Source organism: Poecile atricapillus, chromosome 5 (genome assembly GCF_030490865.1).
Source record: "Poecile atricapillus isolate bPoeAtr1 chromosome 5, bPoeAtr1.hap1, whole genome shotgun sequence".
NCBI lineage: Eukaryota > Metazoa > Chordata > Aves > Passeriformes > Paridae > Poecile > Poecile atricapillus.
Window position 1 is genome coordinate 7,044,385 of NC_081253.1, and position 27,577 is coordinate 7,071,961.

A 27,577-nucleotide genomic window follows, 5' to 3' on the forward strand; every position below is an offset into this window, starting at 1 on the left:
GTGACATCCAGGGGGATCCCAGCTGGGATTCTGAGTGTCTAACCACTTACACTGGCACAGAGCAGGATGTTTATATTTTTAAGCTCTAAAGCTCTACACAAATAGGCCTAAGATTTAGCGAGGACACAATAATTGCTTTTCTTTCAACAGCAGGTGACATATTTCCCACTGAGAAAAATATAAGCCTGCTGCTTTTAGTCATAACATGAGCAACAGGAGGAAAATAGATGAGAAGGTGGGAAATGTCACCAGTTGTGTCTTGGAAAAGATGTTTGCAGGCATGAGTGAACCTCTAAGTGCACAAAATTAAAACATTAAATGACAGGTCTATGTTTATTGTGAACCACAACTCCCATAATTATATCATTTAATAATAATAATTATCTGAATTTTTTTTGCTTTCAGAGAGAATGGTGGGAACTCTTGTTTCTTTTCTTTGCTGTGAACACCTTGACTGAGCAGGGAGCATTTTTGTGTGCCTCAGGAGGTGTGAGGACAGCCAGCAGCTCCATGGGCTGCTCCAGGGGGCACAGAAAGGGCTTTGGTGCTGCTCCTCATGTTTAGAAAAGCAGACACATAGAGCTCTATCATCTTAACTAATAGCAATAACACTCCACCTCTCTTACTGAATATCTGATATTGATATCACACTGCATCCCTTTCCTGTTGTTTGCACTCCCTAATCTTGGAGTTCATTTTCAAACTCAGTCCTCCCTGCAGCCTTGCTAGACTGAGGTTTTCCTCTGGCCTTGGGTAGCCAAGGTATGACCAGCAGCGTAGCTGGGCTCCACGTGTGACTGCCTCTCTGGGAGCTGATACATGGTGATGGAAACAGTGATGGAAACTGGCAGTAGAAATGGTGAAATTCAGCCTAGGATTGTGCTCAGGTGTTACTGGAATTGCTATCCACTAGAAAACTTTCCCAAGGTTTTAAGGGCATGCAAATAATCATTGTGAAACTAATTAGTGCTCCTATATGGATTATAGGTTAGGAAATACTTCAGAGTTTGTAGTCATGTTCAAGAATTTCCTCTTGGTGGATATTAATATGTGCCTCATGTCTTTTTCAGATAAAGCAGTTAGAGCATATCAGTGACATAAATTAAAAATTAAATATGGAGAAAATCCTCAGATCTCCCAGGAGAATAGTACATTTCCACATTATTCCAACTCCAAGCTACATTTATGATGCACTCTATTGGCTAAGAATTGAATGCTGCCTTTTTTAAAACAAAGGTTTTCCCCATGTAGAACTAATCATGGCTAAATGCATGGTTATTGACTTGTGGAAAGCAGAACACTCTGCCATGATTAATAACTTAGTATTAGATTTGAAAGCAGAGCTCTAATCAGGAGCATTTTAGAAGACAAATAATCTAAAGGTCTTTTCTAGCAAAATTTGAAAGATAAAACAATTCAACATGTCTTGAAACTTATCAGCTGATACTTATTAGCACAGGCAATACAATCTGCCAAAGCAGCAAAATATCACTTTGTGCCTGAGATGTCTCTGGAGCTGATTGTGTGACTCACTTATGGAAAGGGCTCTCCAGGTTTTCAAGGCTGTGAGATTAAGTCAGAGGATCTGAACTAAATAAACACTTTCTGAATTAGCTGGTTTCGTACATGTGTGTGTGCATAATGCACAATCACACCTGGCATGTTTTGGATGTCAGGTTAGGATGCAACCAGGCTCAAGGGCTGGAGGACTGAGGATGTTTTGTTTTCACCCATGGTCCTGCATGGGGGCCTCAGAGAATGGGACCTGTTCAGTGACTCAGTTTCCCCTGGTATGCAGACCATTTCAATAATCTCTGTGAACTTAACTTTTTTTGGCGTTGCAGGAGAGCCTGAAAAGTTTTGCAGTCTGAAACAGCAGACTCGTTTGCCTTGTCTTAATCCTCCTGTGCACCATATTTACTTTGTGGCTAGACAGATACTCTCATATTCAGCATGTCCTTCTGGCCCCAGGCATCTGATGCGTGAATGCAAAGTAATATAAGGGGGAATTCTGCTATCCACATAAGTGATGGTGTCTTTCAAATATGTACAGAGGGAATTTTTCTTCACCTTATTCAGTATGAATGCAAGGAAAGGAATTTATAAGCTTGGCTTTCTTGCCCTCCTCCTCTCAGAAAATGAAAAGCAAAGCAGTAGGATACACAGGAAAGAATGGAGAGACAGTTTTTAAAATCTACCAAAAGTCTAGAGGCATTTCAGAAATCTCCAAGGAAGCAGAATGAGCACATTCCCATTAAAATCTCATTAGGTGCCGATCTACATCTTTAGCTGTTTAGATGCTCCATCTAACATTGTGTTGTTTTTATTCCTTTGTGATTTGTGCTTCTCCTTTCAACAACTGGAATGACATAGGCAAAAGTGGCTGGGCTGAAAGACCTAGGCCATACTGAGCCCTGAGATTTGTTTGATTAAGTAAACACTGCAGGGTTAGACATTGTTTGAAATCCTACCCTGAGCATCCTCATCAGGAGAGACTACAGCAGGAGAAAGGATTGGGATGTCAGGTCTAGGGCCTGATCACATCCCAAGTGCATGGAGACCTTTTCTTTTGAGGCTATATCCCTTCACTGCTACCACAAAAACCTTTGGGTGGAACAATTTTCTTTTACAAGACTCTGTCACAAAGAGTACTTGGAAGAAAGGGAGGTGAGACAAGAGAAATGGCTCTGCTCACCTGCAAAACTTTTGAGTGTTTCCCTGCAAATCTTCAATCATGAAGTGTTAAGGCCCCTTCCTGCTAAGAGCTCTTGCACTGCTGTCAAGGTGTGCCACTGTCTCCACACCCACTGACCGTGTGACTTGTTTGTGACAAAATTTCCAGAGTCCCATACAAACAGGGGATATTACTGCTTTGTAGTGAGGTGTTTGGGCTAAACTAAAAAAAGTTGGAAAGGAGAAGAGGAGGAAGGTTTTTCAGTCTAAGGTCCTTTCCTTCAAGAGAGAAATTGCAGAAGTACCCAGAAGAAGTACCCAGCATTTGTACAGAAGTAATTCAAAAGCTTTATACTGGCTAGCTTGCTTTTCTTCTTAAAGCTTTTGTAGATGATTTATGAAAAGTGTTATTTCTATTACTCAAACATATGAAAAGAAGCAAATTAACTCATTATGTTGTGTGGACAGTCAAAAGAAGAGTTAAATGGACCATACAACTTTCCTCTAAAACATTAATTTTCTGGTGTTTTCTTTAATTTCCTTCATAATAAAATGTTCACAATAGCCACTGGGTATTACTGTATGAAAGATAAATTAGATCATTCCTATTAGATGTAAATCCTTTCTTAGACTTGTCATCAGGACATGATTATTGTAAATTTTTCTATACATGTGAAATGCCAATCCCTGAACACATTTCCTGTTGGAAAACAAGAGATTTTCAGAGTCTTTTCATTTAGATACTGTCAAGTTGATGGCTATGGAAATGCTTTTTAAATGAATGATTAAGGACTGTATCTAAAGTTTGGAAATTGGTTTTTCTCTCCTGTTCTGCAGCATCAATGAGATCTGCAGATGCTCAGCACTTCTCACAGCAAAACCACACAACATTACACGGGCACGGCTTGGTGGGGCAGCAGCTCAGTTTTATGACTCTTGATGTCTGTAACACCTCAAAACTACACTTACACTTATATGAGGAGTGAGACATCAGAAATTCCTACCACTGTGACTTCTGATGGGAGCTGGGCATCTGGGAGACCTGCCCTGCCTGAGCTGTGGAGCAGGGGAGAGACTTCAACACTAACCCACTCTTTCAAAAATGATAGCTGTGAAGGACATGTTGGTGTAGATGATGCAGATTTATAAGGGAAGGAAGCACTTTCTGTGCTGGAACCTCTCTTAACTTTTAAAGTCTCTTGAAGTTGTTGTTTAGGGTTTTTTTTCTCCTGTGATTTAATTTATGCTCAGTATTTCTGATCTAGAGTATGCATGCAAGCATTCTAAGCCTTATGGAAATGAATCTAAATCATTAGCTCTTGTGAAAATCATCCAATAAACTGTCTGTGAGTCATATGTGGGGCACCTGCACAGTTCAGTTGCAGAATTTCAGCCCTTCTGTTGTACATCAATTATTGCCTCTAGTTTTGAATACTCAAAAACGTGAGATAGTTGACAAGTGCTAGATAATAGTAAGAGGCCAGTACATTCCAGACTGTTTGTGTACAATAATTACTATCCCCAAATGACACTTTTTAAAGACAGTCTTTGAAAATCTTTGGGTCCAATTGCTCTAAAAATCATCCATTAACAGCAGAGAGTAAAACCTGATTACTTTCTGCATTTTGTCCATGTTCATTTGGGACTGACGTGGCCTCAGTTAATTCCCTCGAGGTCAGCATGATTCCAGCTGAAGCTGACCCATAACACCCTTACACACTGGAAATGGGTTGTCACCTTCATGTGAACATAAATGCTTTTAGGTGCAGGATTGATACATAGAGGGTTTTTTAATTTGCCCTCTCTGGCTCAGAACAATGAGAACTGAGGTTTCTTCAGGAAATTTTGTCTCTGCCTCTGGTCCCCAAGACAGAGACACTGTCTAAACATCACAGAGTTGGCAGTAGAGCAGCGGGTAGACTAATGGGACTCATCTCTTGTTGCCATAGATTTTCCAGTTGATGATGATAAAGGTCTTTAAAATGTAATTCAGTTAAATATCACAAAGAACTTTTCCAGTAAGCTTCAGTTAACGACAAAATTGTATTACCAGAAATACAAAGATTTATGCTTATATTTCCACTTTTAATTCCTATTAAGTTCCTTGTGAATTAAAGATTCATGTGTAAGAAACATGAACAGCTGAGTATATCACTTGTATAGCACACATAAAATTAAAGGCATTTTTAAAGTTACATTGTTGAATGCTAACTGGCAAGATGGTGTATAAAACAAAAAGCTATCATGTAATCTGAATTGTCTCTATATATCCTGCATAGCAGCTGACAATGAATATTTATCTCAGCAAATATTTTCCAGCCTTTCATGCTACAGTTTGTGTTTGTTTCAGTCTGATTTGAATAAACAGAATGCTCTGAAATAACTGTAACTTATATCTTTAGGCACATAACATTTGAGATGGATCTGCAATTCAGTGCAGCAATATTCAACTGCAGAAAAATTATTAGCATTAACCAGGAGCTAAATTACAGCTCTGATTTCACTGGTATTGCATTGTACCTGTGAATTCTATAAAGCTGAATGAAATTAAATGCTCACTTCAATTTTTATGAAAAGGAAATAGATTCTTGTTAAATTGAGCAGCATCATTACGTTTGTTTAACATCTACTGTACATGGCATACTGGAGTCACAAGTATTTGGGAGAGAATGCATTAATAGTACATCAGATCACTTAGAAAAACACAAGATAATAATGATTATTAATCCTGTAGTATATAGGATTTGAAGAGGGAGTTTTTCTTTGCAACATAATTTAAGGTGAAAAACCCACCAATTCCTATTTTATGAAAGGCTTTGTATTAGGCTCAGTTACCCCTACACATAAAACTCAACAACTGGCATCCAATTTCACCCCAGGAAATGCATCCCAGGAGCTCTTCTGGTGCCATGGGGCACCTCCCACTCAGCCCATGGGTCTTTTAATTTTGCCACTGCAAATTGCCGCCGTGGTACCCACGGCTGTGAGTGTTTAAAGCATTGGTGGGGATGACAGGCTTGAAGTTGCAGCCCAAAAAGAAATTGCCCTTGTAGTGCTTTTGTACTTCCTGTTCCACACAGGTTTTACTGGGAATTAGTGTCTGTAACTAAAGGCACTGCTTTGGCTTAAGTATTTAACAGGGCTACACAACATAAGTGAATGCCTATATGCTGTTTGCTGACACAAACGTTCCAGTTCTTATTTCCTTCCTGGGACTTTACTGAACTCTCTGCTTATAGCTTACCATTACAGTGAAACATTTTCCTTCCACTAAATCCACTTTCACTAAATCCCTGATACACTAAAAGTTTATCTCCAGCCAGGATCACATGATGCTGTCTAGCCTACACACCACTTAGGAAATGCCAAACTTCTTATGATTAATCCCCTGACCCAGAAAGTCATGTTCTATGTGCTGCCTGCCTGTCCTGCCTGGGGACTGTGAGCTCCTCACGAGAAATCTGCTTTGCAGAACAGTCCACCTTCCTCTCATATGGAACTGAAAAGAAAATACATTGAATGTTGCAGAGGTTTTTGTTTTTTAACTTTCCTACCTTCAAATACCTACGAGCAGGGCCAGTCCTGTTGCATTAATGAACGCTTTTATTTTCCTGGATATCTCATGGAAATTAGTCCACAGGTTGGACTTAAAGAGTTGAAGAAAAAGTGTGATTTTGGCAACAGTTTACAACTGATCCTTGCCTTAGACTCAGTTGTGTTCTACAATCAGTCAATACTGAACCTGATGCCAGTCCTGGTAGTGACAATAAAAGTGTTTCAGGCAGACCATGTGTTGACAAAGCTAGGGAGCTTTGAGCACAGCTCCTTCTTTGTTTGTAATAAACTATGAAAATGTAGAGGTATATTTTTGTGTTAGCTTCAGATTAATTTCTTTTTTCTCTGGGCAGAGTGAAAAATGAATAGGGGATGTTTAGGAGCATATTTATTTGTATATTCTGTCATTTTTCTGTGTGTTTGTGTTTATGCTGTGTTTATCTGCATGTTTATCTTGCAGATGAGATGGATGGATATAAGTAGTCACATTAAATTCAGCACACCAGGAAGGGTGGAGAGCTGAAAACAGCTTCTGAGATTTTGTGAGCAATGCTGCATTATTAACTCAGAGAAAATAATTTCTTGACTATAGATATGCACAGGCGAGACATTGCAAACAGAGCTGTCAATATGGAGATTAATTTTAAAAATTTCAATTAATTTTCAAAATGTGCTATATAACCAATTCCCTCCACTGTGTGAAAATGTTTGTGGTTACAGCAGAGCATGGTGGCAGGTGGACAAAAGAGGGATGGTTGGAGAAAGCAATTGAAATCTGTCTGGAAAACAGGTTCCAGCCTTTGGTGCCATCCATCATCAGCTCATCTTCAGATTCCCTGCTTTCCATCCATACAAACTGTAAAGAGTTGGTAATTTGGGTTTTGCTGAACCTCAGGTTACCTTCATCTTTAGAGTGGGGGTCAGAATCTGGAGATCCTCAGAACTTTTCCTCACCTTGTGATGATCACCACTGATGTTTGGACATATTTTAGCATCATCAGCTTGATGTACCTGTAACATTGTGTTGGATTTTTAACCTTACACCAAGATATTTTGTATATGGGAATGGAGCCTACAAGAAAGACAGACATGGACTCCTTACAAGAGCATGGAGTGACAGGACAAGGGGAAGTGGATTCAGACTGAGAGAGGGTTCAGATTTGGTATTAGGAGACACTGGTAAAGGTTGCCCAGAGACGCTGTGGCTGCTCCATCCCTGGGAGTGCTCAAGACCAGGTTGGATGGAGCTTGAAGCAACCTGGGATAGGTAAGCTGGTCTAGGAAAGGTGTCCCTGTCCATGTCAGGGGAGGTAGAACTTAATGGTCTTCAATGTACTCTCCAAACTAGGCCATCCCATTATTATATATAGTGTATACTTTATAATTTTTGCTATTGACTTATAATGATTGAACAAATGAGCATCTACTGTTTGTTTCTTTCTTTGTTTGTCTGTTTGTTTGCTTGTTTATTAGGTTGTTTTTAGTAGAAATGAAACCATATGAAGATAGACTTGACTTATGTGTATGTACATTGCTTCTCATCAGAAGCTGCCAGAATAAATGTGAGGTCAAGTGATAACAAAGCAATTACAGAAAATGGTAGAGAAAACTTCAGGTCCTGAGGTATTTGTTGTTGGATAGAAGACAGTGGTTATTCCAAGTGAGTTAAAAAGTCTGATGCATTCCAAGAATGAAGTATCTTTATTTGTGAATCCCAAACATTCCTAATAACCTTAGAATTCAATTTTCCCAACTCTGCAATATATCCTATGAATATTTTTCTATCCTTGTAACTCCTTGTCTTCTTTAGACAGTGGGAGTCACATGCAAGTGCCACATGTCTGTGTAAGTCAAATGCCTCCCACCAGCAGTTCTTCCATGTGCTGTCGTTGATTTATATTCATAAAAAACAGTCAAGAAATGATTCAGAAATAGTAATTACTTGGTAATGTCATAAATTGATTAATTAAATGCTCCAGTGTTTACTCTGCACTTTTAAGGCTGGTAACATTTCTGGGCATTTTCTTACAACATCAGAGTGTTTGCTGGGTGAAGTTTATTAATGTAAATTGGATTTGACATAAACAAGACTACAGCTAATTATTTCATGTAAATATACACACTGTGTAGCAGCAAACTCATGAAATCTGCACATCTTCCTACACTATTTATTTATTTTTTTAAATTCTGGATGTCTGTTTTAGCTAAATAGCAAATTCCTGTTGCCTTAAATAACACTGACACCTTTTCCTTCATGGAATTGCTGGGCTGTAAACATTTGTGTCTCTCTGACACCTCCTTAACTTACACATAGACAACAATAACTTCCAGCAACCAGGAACTCTTACATCTACCACTGTGCTAAGCTTCACTTCCTCTGTTTTATATTTCACTGTACAGAGAGATTTTATACTCAGTGAGGACAAGAACTTTCCATAAGCTGCGATAAATGGGAGAACAGCCCCAAAGCTGCCCAGAAGACACAGCCAGGGTGCTCTGGCACAACCTACTTGTCCATATTCCTTCCTCTTCCTGGCCAAAAGGAAAAATATCCCCATTTCCTGCTGAAATCTTTGGTTAGTTCAGCAGTCTTGTTGACTTTTTTGGTAGGTTAGAAACTCAAAGGGTTCTTAGTGGTTTCGTTCCCCTGGGACAGGCACTGGTGAGTGCAGCCCATGCTCTGCACCATCACCTGCATCTGCTGCAGTTCCTGCTCTCTGTCATTCAGGGTCAGGCCCTACCCAGCCACTTGAACCTCAGGACAGGTGAGTATCCATCTGGGTTTGGCCTCTACAGAGACTGTTTTGGCTCCAAATCCAAATTAAGAAACATCCACATGTCCATGCTGTAGGGAGTATTGGTCAATGATTGTTCATGGGCGTTAAAAGCTCCCCAGCTTAGAGGATGTAAATGGAAACTTTCCAGCTATGATATCAACTTTTTCTACTTCAAGATGATTCTAGTAAATTCCAGGTGATGCTTTGTGTTTGTTTTTACTGATTTATACTTTTGGGGAAGAACAACAGCTAAAAGAAGCATTGATTTGCCAGCTGGACAAAATGTCTGCTTTCTTTTCCTTCTACAGTCAAATGGAATAATTTGCTCACTATTTAGCAGAAATGAAAAAATGTACATAGCCTGCTGTTTCCATAGGAAAAAAAATTGGTTTGTTTGCAGCTACACAAACCAGCCAAGCATGTGGAAATCTGACTGGTAGTGATGGTGGTGGTGGTTCCTACCAAATCTCTTCCTCACCCTCCAGCTTATGGTCTACAGGTCTACTAAGCCAGGGAAGAGCTCTTGCAGATTTGCTCCTAGAAAATGTTTTTCTGGAAAATAAAAGGTTTTATAAGCTGATGGAAGACATAAAATGCTGCATAAAACTGCATCATTCTCTCTCCTCGTTCTCTTCCCTGTGGGGATAGAGCACAACATCCATGTCACTCAGTAGCAGGGTAGCCACGCTGTTATCCCAGAGACTGAACTCCTTTGGGGACAAACCGGCAAAACCCAAATGCAGCAGGGCTGTGTGTGTGCCAGCTGCAGATCTGGAGAGCATTCCTCTGAGAACTGGCCCTGCATCCCTGTCCTCACAGAGCACAGGGTGCAGAATTTGTCTATCAGTTAATGAGCTTGTGCTATTTCAGGTTTTACAGAACTCTGCTGCTGTCTGTGGATGGTGCTGGTTAATAGGGTGAAAGCAGAAACCAAGCGGCAGCAGGAGGAAAACCCAGCTGATTTTTTATGAAAACAACTGGCTTCAGATGAATTGGTAAATCAGTTTTAATCACTGCAGCATAGATGTAATACGAGCTGTTCACTGAGGCTTAAGTGATTTTGAACAATTAAGAAATTTGCTCAACATATTTATTAAAATAATCATTACTCCTTTTCCCATAATGGTGTAATGTGCACGAGGGCTCTTGCCAGCCTCCTGCTCCATTGCAGAGGCTCTCAATGTACACTTCCATGCCAGTTGTTAATAAACCTGACAATTAAAATAACGTGTTGAAATAATGTAGGAAAATAATAAATCAGCAATAATTAAGTTTTAAAAGGTATTATTTTCTTAAGCCACAAGGTCTAGCTTTCATTGTTATTTAGGACCAAAAGTGAATAGTCTACCCAGGTGTGGTATTGAAAAGAGTGAAAAAATACTACTCCTAAAGGGTTTTATTTTTTTAATACCTGATTTCTTTTTAGTGTGCAACAGAAAGCTCACTCAATTCTCATTTATATTGCTTTTGGATACAAAAAACATTGTCTAGACAAGAATACATATATATATATGTGTGTGTGTGTGTGTGTGTGTGTCCTCTTAGGCTGCTGGAAAAAAGTCTATTTTCTATCAAAGTTTTATGCAGTAGGATGAAAACAAAAATAAATATTTGACAAAAGTTATAATATTCTCTGAAGTCACTCTCCCTAGATTTAAAGCTTTACCCCAGGGCACTCTTCCAAGATCCTTCGAAAATGACTTGTGTCTCCACACTCAGTGTAACAGCTTACATGTCCCCCTTGTTGCTTTGCTAACATCATTTCCTAATGCAGCAGTCTGCTGTTTGGCTGCAGACAGCTTTGTTGTTGTTTGATTTCTAATAACCTTTCCCTGTGAAAATGTGACTTCCTGAACTATAGCAGATGATTGTGGGCTCTCCATGGAGCTCCCTGTCTCCAGGGCTGGAGGGCTCCAGACACTCAGAGGAACTTGTCTGTGCACTTATCCCGTTGTTCATTTAGTTCTTTGCTCCCCAGTGACCAACATTTTCCTCTGTGGAGCACAGGAGCCTCAATCCATGCTGGTGCTTTCCTGCTGCTCCCAAATACAAATATTAGGGGAATCAGGGGGCAGTGTTGTTGAAGAGTGGGCTAGGGCTGTCTGCACAGTCTGCCCCAACCCAGCCAGGAGTGGAATTAGGTGTGCCAGGGGGGAATGGGGAGCTTTGTTTGGATGTGCAGGGCTGAATATGATATTTACCTCCCAGCCCTGCTTCAAAACTGATCTGCAGGAGCGTGAGTGCCAGCGTAGTCTCTGCCCCAGTTCCCTGTCTCCTGCACAGCTCAGGCAGCTCAGCCATGCATGAGGCCACCAGGACAGGAGAGCAGTGGCAGGGGGACAGTGGCTGTGTCCCCATGTGCTTGGTGGAGGTGTGTGAGTCTGGGGGAGCTGGGCTGTCCCTGCTGCAGGAGAGGCCAGTCCCACCCATGGCCCTGCTGCCCTGCCCAGCACAGGAGAGCCTTCAGCTCCTGAGTAGCCCTATTGAATTAAGTACGTAATCAAGTGATTTGCTGGTATCCTTAATCCTTTTCACATCTCTCTAAGCTCATTAAACTCCCTTTGATATCAAGCTGAGCAGGTTCCTTAAGAGAGGCAGAGACTACGTGCAATTCCTTTGGCTTGAGTTTATCACCTCCAGCTTCCAGCCAGGGACTCCTGTGCTGGGAGCCTAAGGTTGCTCAAAGGGTTTGCTCTCTAACAATGGATGGGAAAATGTTCTGTGTGCTGGATAATATTTGATACCCTGCCCAGCACAACAACAGAGGTATGCCAGAACAAATACCCGAGTAACCAACCAAAATACCGAGCAGTGGATCCCTGGCCTCAGTGGAGGCATTTCATTTCCTTTCTCTTCCCTCTTTTTTCCTGACAGACATCCAGCTAACAAAGAAAAGAAAAATAAAACCCTAAAAAACTAGCAAAACAATTAAGCATTGCAAAGGGAGATAATCAGTTCTGTCAAAAAAAACATATTTAGGTATGTTTCTAGGCTTGTGTTTCAACTCAAACCAGCAACAATCTGGGTAAAGCAATTCTCTAATGCTCTCTAAATTAGATGAGCTGGTATGTGATATTTGCATGCCATCTCCTCCTGCAGGCCAGAATACATGCAGCTGTTAGAAAGATTTTCTACTGCATTTAAACATATTACAGAAGTTTTTTTCTTAAAACAGTGCAGTTATATGCCATCAAAGGAGAAAAGATGAAGGAGTGAATATCTCATGGCTGCAAGGTAGCTAATTCAGAAGAAAAGGGACAGGTTTCGCTCATCACTCTGGAAAGGATTTTAATTTTTTTGTTGTTGTTTGTTTCTTTGTTTGTTTAAATCAATAAGTTCTCAGTAATCCTGCAAATTGTGAGGAATGGCTGGAGGTAGGAGTGGGACTCCAAGCAGAGCCAGCAGTGCAGGCTGTTGATGTCTAGCCCAGGTGTGAATAAGAGCATGGATGGCAACTCTACAAGCAGCACAATCGCTATGTGATAGTATCAAATGTACATAAACACACTAATTTGGAGTCTACAACTTCAGATTAAAAATGCTGCATCATTTCAGTAATATTGACTTGGCCTTACACAGCTTTACCCACTCCTGCTCTGCAGGTGCTCAGTGTCCATTGTCATAGGGGGAACAGAAAGAATGGTGAACCCCTTTTGAAACCCTGGGGCCACTGTGCTTTTACAGCCCTTCTCTCCCATCTGACTGCTCTGTCTCATTAGTACCTAATATGACTATCATGTCTGCCTAAATGATTTTTATCCTTACATCAGAAAATGATGCTCCACGTAATCTTTCAAACTCCACGGTTATCCATGCTACTCAGAGCCTGCATGGCACAACCATTCATACCACAGAACTCCAGGAAGCTACAAAATACTTGTATTTCCCTTCTAGAAGTGATTTATTGGGCACTGTGAAGTGCTTTAATGAATTGTGTTCATCGTCTCATTGTACATAAAGTCAGAGAATCATTTAGGCTGGAAAAGGTGTTTAAGGTCATTGAGTCCAACCATAAACCAGTGTGATTACTTTGGGGTTTTGCTCACATTTTCTGCTGTCACTGAATGTGCCAAGTTCTTCTAAATCACGAAGTTGTTCTAAATCTCGAGTGACTGTTTGCTATTTGCTTCACACTGACAAAATGATGGCACCGGGTCCTGATCCAGGGATGGCAGAATTGGTGTTATTGGGAGAGCTGACGAGAGAAGAGAGCAGAAACCTGGGCTGGGGGACAGAGGCCTTGTCTGAAGCAGATGGCTTGCTGCAGACACAGCTGGCACGTGAATGTGCCAGAAGAAATGAGGTGCTGCTCACCACCTTCAAATCATGGCTGATTTTTTTACATGCTTTTATACATTGACAAGATTACATACTCCCAGGCTGCAGGTTTCTAAAGAGAAACAGAATAATATTTCTGATTTGTCACAGGAAAACCTTAACATTAAGGCAGTCATATAGGGTAAACACAGTACTTTCCTTTTCCCCATTGTCTTTATTTCCAAAAAACAGTTTTTAGAAAATTGCTTCAGAATGAGGTTTTTATATTATCATGGTGAAATTATGCAGAATAAAACTGCTGATCTTACCTTTGCCTGTAGGGCAAAATACACTGATGAATAAATCAGGAATATTGTTTAATATTACATTAAAAAGATGTAAAGGTCTTAATACTAATTTATGCTGGATTCATTGTAGTAAAAAATATAAAGTAAAACAGGCAACTTGTTTTAAAGAACTTGGTACTGCAACTAATCATCATTATATGCTTGTACAGTATATATTTTGTGAACTCTAATATATGTGTATTGCAGAATGATCTTAGTAGAATTAGCTTAGAAGAAGGTTCCTGCTTAATTGCCACTGAAGTTCATGGTGTTACTCGGGATTTACATTATTTACTGTGTTGTGAAAGAAACAGCTATGCTGTGCTTCTGTTTACAGCAGTTAGAATGAAATTTAATCTTGGGGTGACCACAGAGTTTAATGGAAAGTTTTACAATACCCAAAGATTTTCAAGCCAGGTAATTTCAACAGGATATGGCTGAGATGCTTTTGCAGAGGCTCCTTGGGAGCAGTATCCTACTCTTGCTTCCTGTCTGTGCCAGGGACCTTTTTTTTGTGCCTTTGCAGGACCACTCTCTCCCCCTCCCTCTCTCTCTCTCTGAACAAGAAAATAATTATTGTGGACAGAAACACAGAATCACCTGAAACGATTCCAGTCCTGAAAAATAAAAATGTACATTTATATAGAAATTATGATCATTAAAATCAGCTAACATTTATCTTCACCTTGAGGAGACACAATGATGTACAGTCCCTGTAGTGGCTGTCTCATATTCCTGGTCATGAAGATAAATGGCTCAGAAGAAACAACTACTTTGCAACAAAAATCCATATTTGTACACAAAAGAAATAATAATAGTAAAGAGACAACTTCTAATACAAACAGGAACCTCACAAAGTGGTTCTGTGATGAGTCCAAAGGTAAAACAGTGGAGCTATAAAAATGGAGCTTTTGTCTCCAGAAAGTGAAGATGGATTATTTTCTATGTAGTACTCCAATATTTGCAATTTCCTGAAGTATAAGGTTTGAGACATATTTTTGCTTTGGTAATATATTTTAGGACAGTTGCATTATTACTGATAGACTTTCAGAATAATAGTAATGTGACTGTGTTGGTACTGCTGTCATCCAAATATATCATATTATATCACTTTATTCTGTGGGCTCATTCTGAAATATTTGATATAAATAACACCAATGTTGCTTTCCTCCTGGAAATGAGGTGGTGTATTTCTGTTGCTGACAGATTTCTCTGCTGAGAATAAACATCATCTCTTTGCATTGAGTTTAAAGAATAGGCTTCAATAGGAAAAAAATCCATATTTTTCATCTGGTCAAAATAATTTATCAGGAATTCTGTCTAGACACAAGTACAGGAGCTTTCATAGAGTTGATATTGCAAGTTATTGCATCTGCAAAAGTTGGACTGGAAAATAATATGGGGGCTGAGTTATAGCTTCATTTTCAAATAGGGTATGTGCTATAGTATTTTTCATACTGTCCATAAAATAAATATTTGAGTCAAATATTCAGTTCACTTTGATTTATATCTAAAGTAAACAAAATGTGCACCAAAAAACAGTGACTGAACTGCTGGGAAGTTATTTTTCAGTCTGGATCCAGGGAAGATTATTCTGGGCTTGGAATATGGATATGGATTGATATGTTTGCTAATTTATTTGTGCTGCTTGTGTATCCTCAGTGCCTCTTGTCTTCCCCTCAAATAATCTCTGAGGAGTGCATTAGGCTACTGCCCTGTTCAAATAATATGAATCCAAATGTGGATTTAATCTAGATTTTTACATCATTGTGATTTTTATTTACACGGGATAACCTTAGGAAAAAATCAAAGTGCATTCCACAAACTGACCCTGATTAGTTTTTACTCAAAATTTTACAAATACTTTGAACATTGAAAACTAATGCTTTAATATTTTCTCATTTAGGAATATATGGATTCCAACAAATACATAGAGCATTTAGTGACCCAGCTGGAAGAACAACGCTGGAATTTATGGAGGCAAGTACTGTGCCACACATATTTATTTATGTTGCTAATTTGGAAATGATATTGCAGTCCACAGTTCCTATTTTTGAGTTCAAATGAATGATTGGGTATTCAGTTTCTCCATTTTTAAATTCTTTGCAGACTACCAAATCTTACCTTATGAAATAAGTAGGGCAGCACACACGAGTCGAATCATGCCTTGGTTAATCAGGGCAGTTGCACACATGCACAGGTTTATTTATGTTAAAGTTTCTAGGCAGTGGATGCTAACTCCACTTCAGATTCTTTCAATTGGACTGAATTTCAGAAATTATTTTATATCCTTGAATGTGTTTTATTGAATGGCACACAAAATCTAACCAAAACACCACCATAGCAACACGAGCAATTGAGAGTTTGAAACTAAAATAAACACAGGTTTATAATTTTGCCGTGGTCTTGATAGTCTGGATTTTCTATATCATCTCTGTTCATGTTGCCTAAACTTCACCCTGGTTTAATCAGAGCAGGGATTGCCACATGCTGGTGGGTGTTTCTATGCTGCCTACAGCAAATTTGGTAACTGCTCAAATCCTAACATAACATTGGATACAAAGGAAATGGAGTAATAGCAATGACAAAATTCCTTCAAAATTCACAGCAATTTTTTTTAATGCAATATTTAACTTTGTTCTTCTCAAGACATATGAACAGTGACAGTCTTTTAAAACACAGTCAAATATAAAAGTATCTTCAGGGAACAATTTAATGTTCATAGGCTGAAACCTATTTCACCTTAGTTCTGATCAAGGGAGAAATAATGATCTGTTTGATTTTTCAGGTGAATGCCTCTCATGTACAAAAAAAGAGCAACTTTTCACATGCCAGTATTAGGTGTTCTGCACCTCACAAACTTCTTGACCTGTACAATATAAAGTAGTATCCCAGCATTTACAGCTTACAGCATTATGATATTTACTCTTATAGGCAAACTCTGGAAGTTTGTGCTTAATTCCTGCTTTTCTTAAAAAGTACCCAAAAAATAATTGGCACAAAAAAATTAAGTTTTCATTTCACATTACAGAATTCAGGAGACTGACTTTGTAAGAATGAAGGTGATAACATTATATGCAGATGACACTGCAGTGGTTAAATATGAATGAATAATAAAAAATTAAAATATGAAAAAAGTCTTTGAAAAGTAGCAGGGTTAGTGACTTTATTATAAACAGACATACAGATATGTTCTGTAAATTCAGTGGTTTTGAAAATCTAAAAACATTATTTTTAACATTATTTATTGTTATAATTTTTATGGGGTGTTGGCATAAAAAGACTGGTAATGAGCACTACAAGAAAAACCCTTCTGGTTTAGCCAGTCTTCTTTGAACACTTTATTCCTCTCTTTTAAATCTCTGAGAAGTTTCATGGTGAGGATTATGCTAATAGCTGGCACTACACAGGGGCAGTGCTGGGCTGTCTACAGCCAGACAGATGTCCCAATAAATCAGCAGAGCCCTCTCCTCAGCCTTCATTACGCTCCTGATTTGTGAGCGCCATGATCTGAACCCGGGGGGTCACCGGGCGCTGAACCTGACATTGACCGATAACCCGCGCTCTGCTCGGGGTGAGCCCATAAAACTGACACACACAAATCCTGCCCATTTAGCTCCTCCAGCCAGCACAGATTTATAGTGCCCAGGCCGAGGCAGAGGAGACTAAACCCAGTGCCACAATGTGCATATCAATTTTACATTTCCTTTACATTTCCACATGTACAATGGGACCCTAAAAGACATGTGGGGGCCACAGTTTCTTTTCAGTTTAGAGGACAACTGTTTATAAATGGCATTAGCATCTGCTGTGGAGCATTTATTGCTGTAATTGCTGTCCCAGGAGGACTGGCTATGGTTAAGTCACGTTTTATGGCTTTACACTAAAGCAGACCTCTAGCCCAGCTTCAGATACCTTGTTGTTAAAACCTTGACTACAACGAGGGCAGGTACCCAAGGAGTTTGTGAAGATGCAGACTTTATTAGCACAGATTTTCTTATACTGGACATTTTAAGGTAGTTATTGTCACATTATTGATAGTCTATTTGACTTGTCAGTGGTTCCTCTACTTCTCAGGTTGGAGTTAAACACATTTACCCAAAGTGAGACAAATTTGACCCCCATCAATGTAAATCACCAACATTTACCCTCAGAGGTGATGTACAGTAGTGGTTGTGCATCTCCATGTATCAGTTTAAAAAAAAATGAACAACTTATTTTGGATTTCTCTGCCCTATCCCATCTGGAAGTAGCTTTAAAGAGGACAGAATTGGGTCAGGGGAGTGGAATCCCCCTACAATGTTGTTTTCTACCTGGTCATTTAATGCTTTAGTTCAGCTAATGTATATTAGCATATTTTCATGGCACAATCACGTGGACAATCAACATGAGAGGCAAAAATTTGTTCCTGCAGTCTTTGCTAATTGACTTGATGGTAAATCATAATTCTTAAGTCTTGACACACCGATCAGTGGCAGCAATTACTAATTCTCCTTACAGAAGAAAGAAGTCATAATTCAGGATAGGATGCTTGCCTGAAAAAAACCAAAGATCAGACCCTGGTCTTGAGACCTTTGCAGGGAGTTTTATTGGTAGTGCTACTGGAACCAGGACCAACACTCCAGTCTGCCTTGGTGAGAGCCTGAGGACATGCTGCAGTTCAGACATGACTAATGTGTGATAAGTTAATGAAGGTCAAATAGCACTTCCTTACCTTATTGCAGCAATGTAAAACACAGAGGGGAGGGACCAGGAATGCACATGAGGATTGCATTGCATTTTTCCTGTGCTGTATATTCAAAACAGAGTTTGTTAAATGGATCTGCTCTGCTTTCATCAGCAGCATTAGCATGCTTCTGTGCTCCTGGTTTTAAAGCCTGTGTACTAAAGAGGTGCCAAGCATTAAACAGGTTGCCTTTGCTGTAATCATGAACTTCCATTGGGAAGCCTTAATTGCTAACAAGCAAAATAGCTCTGCAAGAATTCTTTATGGTGAGCACAGATTAAAATAACAACTGTGATTAGCTTTAAACTGCTTGACTAGAAAAAGACTAATCTTAGGGGAATAAGTTGCATAGCAAACAAAGGAAAAACCCTGTGTATGATATTACAGTAATGAAGGCTGAGAAAAAAACCAAGTGCTACCCCAGCTAAATAAGGTCATGCTCTGCACAGGCATCTTTTTCTTGCCAGGGCTTAGTAATCTGGCAATGAAGGTGTAAGTACCAGGTCTTGGGGACAAACCCCCATTTTAACCCATATAGGAAATTCTCATAACAAACATTGCCTCTGGTCTATGATGCTAATGTGAGTTATAGACTGTATTTGGAATGAATTATCTTCCAAAATTGTTGTTGTAGTCTGTGATTAGAGGTTGGTGAGGTGTGGTGAGGTGTGGTAAGAGCATGAGGCTTCCTTCTACTTTGCTTCTTGATCCACCTGTCTGGTCATACTGTTTTGACAATGCATAAAGCCAGGGAAAAGGTGTTTTGTGGTATTAGCCACTAAAGCCTGCTTCTTGTCTCTTCATCAGTCTTTGGTTTTGCTGGGGTAGTGTTTTCTTGGGTTTTTTTTCATACATCTCTACAGCACTGCTGGATGTATATGATAAATTTGTAAAACCCATGCAAACATTGATTCCTTTTAGTTTCCTCAGTTTTTGAAGCTGAGGCTGAATGAGGTAGAGTTTGGAAATTAGGAGTCATTCAACCACCAGGTACTAATTCAGATTCTACCAATTAACACTGCAACATACATATCTCTCTAAAGCTGGGGTTTCTGATTGGTGACCTTATGTGTGAAAAAACACACAAAAATGTAGATCAAAACCTTATAAGGCTACAAAGTTGCATTACAGAGGTCACAGTACTGCTTCAGAGGAGCGTTTCTACAGAGGATTGGTGTTTAAATATGCACATGAGGATGCCAATTAAAAATGTACCTTATTTTTGGCCAAATGTGTTTTTCCTTCGCTGTATAAATGGGGATGGTTCAGTGAGTAGTGCAGATGTGGTTACAGGCCACAAAAAGCACCACCATTGTATTATCTGTGAATGAGAACCACTTGCTTCCCTTGGATCCTCAGTACAATGCCCATGTCATACCACAGCTACAAAAGATACTTCCCCAGGACCACATTGGGTGAGAGCAATTCGATAGCAAATATAGAGTAAAGCAAGGTTTTAAATGTTTTCCTTTTAGATTGTATTTTTAATAGGGTCATGGAAAAGTATAAAGGATAAAGAATAAAGTATAAAGGATAGTTTAAAGATTAGAAATGAACCTGATGGACTACATGAGTCCACTACAAATACTGAGTGTGTAAGCACAGGAAAAGGCTGAATAGTTGCTTGAACACTTGTTGCAGTTGCAGTGGAAACACTGATTTGAGGATTTATCTCAATGTTTAAATCAAGACTGATCACTGTCTTTCAAACAAATATAAATGCTTCACAGAAGTACCTGCTCTATTTTTTTATTAGTTCCACTAATTAGTTGTATAAGATAATTGTCCTCATCTGATTAAAGTTGATAGTAATTTTATGTGCAGCTCTTTACCAGATCAATAAATAAATCTCTTTCAGGAATGAGCCATTTTAACTCCGGCAGGGCATATTTTTGTGAAGTATTTACTAAGCTGACTTAAAATTAAATTCAACTTGATGTGCCCTGGTAAATGAGAAATATAATCAGCATTATATATTCATAAAATGTCTTAAAGAACATGACTCTCAGCCTGTTTCCTCTAATTGGAAAAAACTCCCATTAACACTGCTCATCAGTGCTGTGTGAGTCAGGAGTGAAGTGTCAAGCCTCAGTATTGAAGTCATTACATAAAGGACTGAGAACCATCTGAACAGAAAATAATCTTGATACAAGCAAATATCTCTGTCTCTGTGTTAAACTACCTAGATTTCAGAACTGCAGGCAAAGGATGAAAAAGTGATCCAGAAAAGTAACTTCATATGGCTGTGTTTATAAAATTAAATAAATTAACCAATGCTGAATTATAAAATGTTAATAACATTCTGTAATTAATTAGGGATTGGGGTATTTTTGCACAGATGTATGCTTGTCATAATAGCGAGACTGCCAGAGCCATGAATTGATTTTGTTTCTCTTAAATTATAAAATAGAAGGCCTTGAGCAAAATATATTCTTTAGATATATTTGGTAGAATAAGGATCACAAATGTTCCCTACTAAGTTGAAAGGAAAAAAAACTCCAGCAGGGGAGTGTGTGGAAGGTCTATTTGGCATATGGATGTTTGTTAAAAGTAAAATGCATGAACAGCCCAGACTAAATTAGTTCCTCATTTGTATGCTGGGAAATGAAATGTATAATCCTGGCATGGTTCTGCATTTGTTTTAGATTTTTTTCTAAGAACAAACTCCTTTGTGTATGCAGATATACATATTACTGTGGCGGCTATTTAGGGTTAGGGGAAAAAAAAAAATATCTACTTTGAAGTGGTTTTGTCTGACGCTAAGTGTGAGTGGCAGGATTTTGTCTGTCCCCTGCAGTGCAGCCTGGCCCAGGTAGCAGCACCGGGCGTTGCACAACTGCTGCGTCGCTGCATGGGGGAACAGCGCTGAGCCCTCGCAGCCCTGCGGGGAAACCTCGGGGCACCTGCTCCTCTGCCACAGCACCTGCAGAGGGGAAACACAGCAGCACAACAGCCTAAAGAAACCAACACACAATTATCTGAGGCTGGTGCTCTGAGGTTACCTCATTCCTCTTTGGATATCAAACGTTTCCGAATGGAAACTGACCGTACTCTCATTTTATTATTTGGCGCTGGATTTACTCTTCCACTCATGTCTGTGCACAGCCATGCTTGCTCAAACGGAATCATATTTCACTCCTCAGATAATACCAATTATGTTATTGGCTTTGTTCACAGAGAAAAGAATAATTTCAATGAGTAACAGTGGCATTTCCCTGAAGTCTTCTCTAAGACTGAACAACTTATCTTAACACAGAGCCCTGGCTGCTATTTGGCAGAGGAAAACCTTTGGATATACATCAAGGCAACAACTGAGAATTCAGGCCCTTTATAAAACCAGGATGTCGAAACGTATGATAGAAATGAGTACTGCACAGTCACAGGCTGTGAGATAGGGTTTTAGTGTGATGGGTTTAAGAAAGAAAAGGAAAAATTATGAATTTGCTATTTTTAAAGGAATGGTACCTTACTGATCTGTTTCACTGATGAAGTCTACAAATAGGGCACTGCTGATGGCAGATGTAGAAAAGACCAAGGAGATATTGTATATGAAATCATGCAAGTCAGGCTAGCACCTTTCCTTGTAAATAAGTTTCACTTGTGAAAGAGAAGTTAAATCAAGTTTAGCATTTTTATTTCATTCTGTAATGCTCGACTTTTTTTTTCCTAAATTGCATTAAAGCAAGAGTTTAAGACCCTAAGTGAGAACAGGGCCTCCTTGTTCCAGACATAGTGAGAAATAGTTTTCATCTCCTCAGCCCCAAGGATGCAACAAGAAATAATATAAGTCCCTTTTAACAAAGAAAAGTAATAGAGCTTATACAAGAGATCCATGTGTAAGCCAGAGTTTTGGTGTGCTCAGTTACAGCACTGTGTGCTGTCAGCCTATTCAGTCTGAGGGATGAAGTTCCCACATCACTGCTTGAATTTTTATAAAGCTCTATAGCTTGAAACACGATGTGTGGCAACCTGATCCCACACTATGCCAGTGGAGAGGGTTTTCTTGTGACTACAGCTCACACCACGATGAGGTGTGGAAGAGGTGAGCATTCTTTTGATGTCTCCAGCTCCTGTCCTTGGCCCTCCCCCTCCACAATATAAAGTAAATTATGTCCTCTGTCAGGGGATGGGCAGTGGCAAGGGGAGAAGGAGAGAAGGGCTCTGTCCTGTTCTCTTCAGGCAGTTTATTTTAAGGTACATGGATGCTCCTGTGCTGATGAAACCATTGGGTTTTGCACATAGAGAAAACCATGAATTTAGACATTGTGTCATGTGGCTGGGCCTGTTACAGGACAAATATTTTTTGAATTGAAAGCAGGACACCTGTGCAGCCAAAATACTGCTGTGACACCACTTATTCCTGCTATTTAATTATGTGCTGATCCATCATTGTCATCTTCCTGCTTTTTTCCACAACAGTCAGCACCTCTGTCCAGGCTTTGTGTGAGATTGGCACTTGAAGATCCAGTTTCCCTGAATTCTGTAGGATTTGGCTGGCTTCCAGTTCACACGTGGTACAGGAGATTCAGGGTGCATTTCCTATCAATCCTGCCCACTGTACAAAGTCCTTTTTATGTCAACAAATAATATTTTTCATTGCTTCATTTGTTCATAAAAGGGCATAATTGTGCCTATAGCAATCCAGATTCTGGGATATCACCCATTCACACTTTTTTTTTTAGTCAGGAGTAAATTCCAACATATTCTGCTGTAGGGAAAATATGCATTTATAGCATAAGCCTGTATAAACATTATTGTAATGGGTTCCACTGGGGACAAGGTTTCAAATATAAAGCAGCATTCATCACATATTAAAGACATGAGCATATTTTTTTCCTACTTAAATCTGCGTAGCTCACAATTTGCTAACTCTTGCTTATGTAGGTATTCCCCTGAGATTTTCAAAATTTAATAAAAGCTTGCAAAATGCAGGGCTCTTAGTTTTATTACCACCTGATTAGCTAAGCAGAACTCAGAAAGTATAACTCAAATAGGCAAAAAAAATAAAAACCTCAAATTGATTTCCACCAAATGCTTTGCAGCAAGATGTCAGCTTTTGCAGGTTATTTAGTTTGCTGTCATTTATGTAGCACCTTTAGAGATGGCAGAGGGAGAAGCTGATCTGCTTCCACACCCTGTCAGAATCAGTACGTGCTCCTACTGCCCTGTACTGAGGAAGTGTGATACTACTTTACAAATTCTTCCCAGTTCAGTTCTCAATAATGCTGTAACAAATCCACTATTGTTTTTCATTCAGTAGATTCTCAGTCCTCTGCCAGGCTAGCCAAAGGTCTCTGAAGCCCTTTTGAAAGACATAAGTACATATGTTGTGGCTCCTACAAGGCTTCCTGTACTTTTATGATCTTCCACTCCTCATGGTTGGGAGAATTCAAATGCCAAGGAAGTGTCTACCTTCCTGAAGAGCCCTGGGAGGAATTGTTCCAAAAACACACCAGACGTTGTAAACACTCTCAGTTCCTCTCCTCCTTTCCTCTAATAACACTGTTGTAAATTTTTGAAAAAATGGTATAAAGCTTTGTCCTCCCTGTGACAGTAAAGTCATGATTTCACTTCTGTTCTGCAATATGGAAATGTGCAAGTGGCAGCACTTGACCCTTTATTCAACCAATTCAAGAGATACTCAGAATTCCCATGAAGAATCTACACTCTAACTCCACTGAGATGCAGAGAAAACTTTTATGGAATCCTTTTTGATTTGAATGTACCATTAGCAGCAGCAGCTGATGCTAGCACACGTCAGCACGAGGCAGCACCCACTCTGCCTGTCTTCCTGTAGTTCTGCTGTACTGGGAAATTCCAGCATGGCTACTGGGGACCAGTTTGTTCTGCAACCTCTCCTCTGGTGACTGATTTTTCCTGCCAGCTCAGGGCGCTCCGTGAGTGTCCCTGTCGGCTCCTGTTGCACAGCTTTTTGTGCAACAGCCTGGCCTGGCAGTTTTCCCAGGAGCGCAGGCAATCGTCCCCAGAGCTGAATTGAAGTCCTCAAAAGGGCAGCATTGCCTCAGGTCTCACTGAGCAGTGCCCTGTGTCAGGCTGAAAGAGCAACTGTTTCTATAAATGATGTCAGTCCAAGCGGTTCCTACCCTGGAACAGCGCCCGTGTTAAGCGCCAGTAACCTTGCTGTACAACATCTGAAAATCTGTTTTACGTCACCCATACACAGCCTCAGTCCTGTGTAAGCAAATATATAATTATTAATAAAAGGACAAGAAATGAGCAAAAATTAATAACTGCTTTTTGGGACGTTTCTTCCCCCTCCCAGATTTTTAAGTATGAAATTTCTCCGTGAAGCAGAGACTGTCTTAAAGGTTCCATGGTTGTTCTTGCATTATTGACCACTGTGCAAATCAGTCACTTCCAACCTGCCAGCACACCTGCTCCTTCCTGGGTCTCTCCCATTTGGAAGGGCTGCAAAATGAAGCAGAGAGCAGAGGTACATCACCTCCACATACATGCACATTATGCCAGCTGAGAATCAGAAATCATTTTATGATATTGATAGGAAGTATCTGTCCCTCCAATGGTATTTTGATGTCTCTGAGAAAATGAAAACAATCCCCCAAATCTTTGCATTTGCCCATGCCAGATGTTAGGCTGCTTTATTTAAAACTATGGCTACCAGCAATGTATTGAGCTAATGCTATCATCTACTTCATTTTAGAGTTTTTAAACATGAACACTGCAGTTTTTTGTATCTCTCAGAAGCAATGGTGAGCCAAGTCATGAATTTTGTTTGAAGACTGGTGTATTATCTTGTAAATGTCTGTGCTAGACAAAATTGTGCAAGCCTAGGGACAAGAAATAATGATTTGAAACATGTACTTATTGCTGTGTATGAAACTGAGATACAACTAATCTTAAAGAGACACAGAAGAACAGTATCTCAGCAGTCAGATACAGTGCAGCTCAATACACATAAAAAACACTTTCAAGTTATAATTATAGCATTAAGTTGTAGATAAATATTGGTTCTTTTCAATTCCAAATCACTTCTAGTTACAGAGTAAGAGACCAAGTCTGTCACTCTTGATTTCAGTGAATGTAAGCTTAGGCCTGAAAATAATTAATGAACTGGCAATATTTTTAATTTTTCTTTTTTGAATCCCTTTAGGCACTGTTAATCTATCAGATCTGGTGAAACCATTCCATGTTTTCACTAGGAATTGAGGAAAGGAGAATCATGGAAAGACAAATGTTTCAAATAGAAACTTTGTATGCAATAATTTATAGACTTCACAGAAAAACTTGACCCTGACTAGGACAATATTTTAAGATCTGCAGTACCACACCTAGGAAGGGATTATGATTATGCCAGTGATTTTACTGCATCTTGAATACCAGTTGCAGTTTTGGTCCCCCCACTTCAGAAAAGGTGCAAAAAAACTGGGTAAGTTCAGAGGAGGACAGAAAAGGCTTCCATTTACGGAACAACCAGGACCCTTCAGGCTGAAACATCAGTGACCCAGGCAGGGGAATGACAGAGCTAAAATGTGAGCAGCACTGAGAGAAGCTGCTTGTCCACTGCTTCTTCCAATGCAGGAAGTACAGGTGGTATGATGAAAACAGGCAGCACACTGAAAAACAAATGAAAGGAAGAGATTTTTCATGCAAACAAGGATTGGAACATCTGTAACATGGTACCATGGATTTTAGAAGTGTGTGTGGGTTCAGTTAGAGGCTGGACAATCATGGAAGAGAGCTGATGAGATGTACTGAACACAGAAGGCCAGCTAGGGCCAGGAGCTCCCAGGGAAAGAGGCAAAGTGCTGGATCTTCCCCTGGGAGTTTGGGGTTTGCCAGTGAAATGACACTGAACTGCACAGACTTTCTGGACAGAACCAGTGCAGCCACTTGCATGTTAGGCAAGTCTCAAAAGCCACTCTGCATTTGCAGTCTCAATCACTAATTAGAAAGGAATCTGGATAGGAGGTTTAGGTTGTCTCTTCAAGCAACAGGCATTATAGTGTGATTACATTTAATTGGGATTGTTTTTTCTATTTAAAGAGAAAATGAAAATATCTTCTACTCAGTAGGTAAAACTGGCTCTTACAAGAGCTGCTCAAGGAGTTTTCCTATGCAACAAAGCAGTTAAAACACATCAGGTCATGGTTTAAAGGATGAAATATTGTTTGAATAGGGAATAACAATCTCTTTGGAGACCCCAAATTCTACTGTGTTTGGAGAGGACCTCTTGTCTGCCGTGATGCTTAGCTCCTGAACCATGCTGCTTTGCAGCTTTCTGTTGCAGAGTTTTGCAGTCTTTAAGAACATCACTGTATCATCTACTGTGATTCACAGTGTTTTCTGACAACTCTTTTCTGTACCACCACAGGAAGAGATTCCTTCTGCAACTTACTGCATTGTCTCCAGTCACAGCTAATCCATTAGGTAAAATCTGAGCAGTATCCAATGATTTTTTTGTTCTTCTGAGCTCTCAAAATTCAAAATCCAGAAAAACTCCTGCCACCTTCATTTTTGAAGCTCTGCTTCTCCAGTACTGGTCTGATTCTCATATAGAGCTCTACCTTTTGATTCTTGTCTCAGCACCAGAGATGATGATTTACTTTGCACCCTGGTTCCTGCAGTCTCTTCATTCCAGTGTACCCACTGTCTCTCATTTGCACTATGTCAATTTTTCTCACCCTGTTTCTACGATCTCCCACTTTCTTTCATTAAACTGGGAAATCCTGCCTGAGCTCTTGCTCACTGTTCACTTAGGTTCCCTCACATGTACCATATCTAAGATTCTCTTACACACACCGAGTATCTACAAATAACTGGATCATGTATCAGATTTTCTTCTAACCAGGAAAAAAAATGTTACTAGCTATTTTTGGATTAACAGATGCCAAAGCTTTCAGTGATTCTTTTGGAGCTGCTTTTTCTTATACTGTGAGGCTTGAAAGCGTGCCGTGCATGCCTGTGAGTCTCCATCGAAGCTGAACTCTTTCACCTGTGTGTCCCACAGCAGGCCCTCAGCTGCCCTATGGGCACAGCCGCTGCCCCTTGGTGCATCCCAACTCATCCTCTTGGCTCCTCCACGCCGCGTGCCCTCTCTCCGAACTTTCGAGGATACCTGGGACGGCACCAGCTCGGGGCGAGCGTTCCTCTCGGGGTTGTGAGGAAGGAGGGTTTTCCCCGCGATGTGCGAGCCCGAGGGCAGCGGCCCCGCCGGAGAGGCAGCGCTGCCCGGCCCCGGTGCGGCCGAGCCGAGGCTGCGC

General features: G+C 39.9%; 1 protein-coding gene across 1 annotated transcript in view; it reads left to right on the forward strand.

The window, feature by feature from the left end:
- The window catches only part of NCKAP5 (NCK associated protein 5), a 352,741-nt gene that overhangs the window by 102,207 nt on the left and 222,957 nt on the right, over nt 1-27,577 (forward strand). The window contains exon 3 of the mRNA XM_058840560.1: nt 15,516-15,593. Coding sequence (XP_058696543.1) covers nt 15,516-15,593 — 78 coding nt within the window. The remainder of the gene's footprint in view (nt 1-15,515; nt 15,594-27,577) is intronic.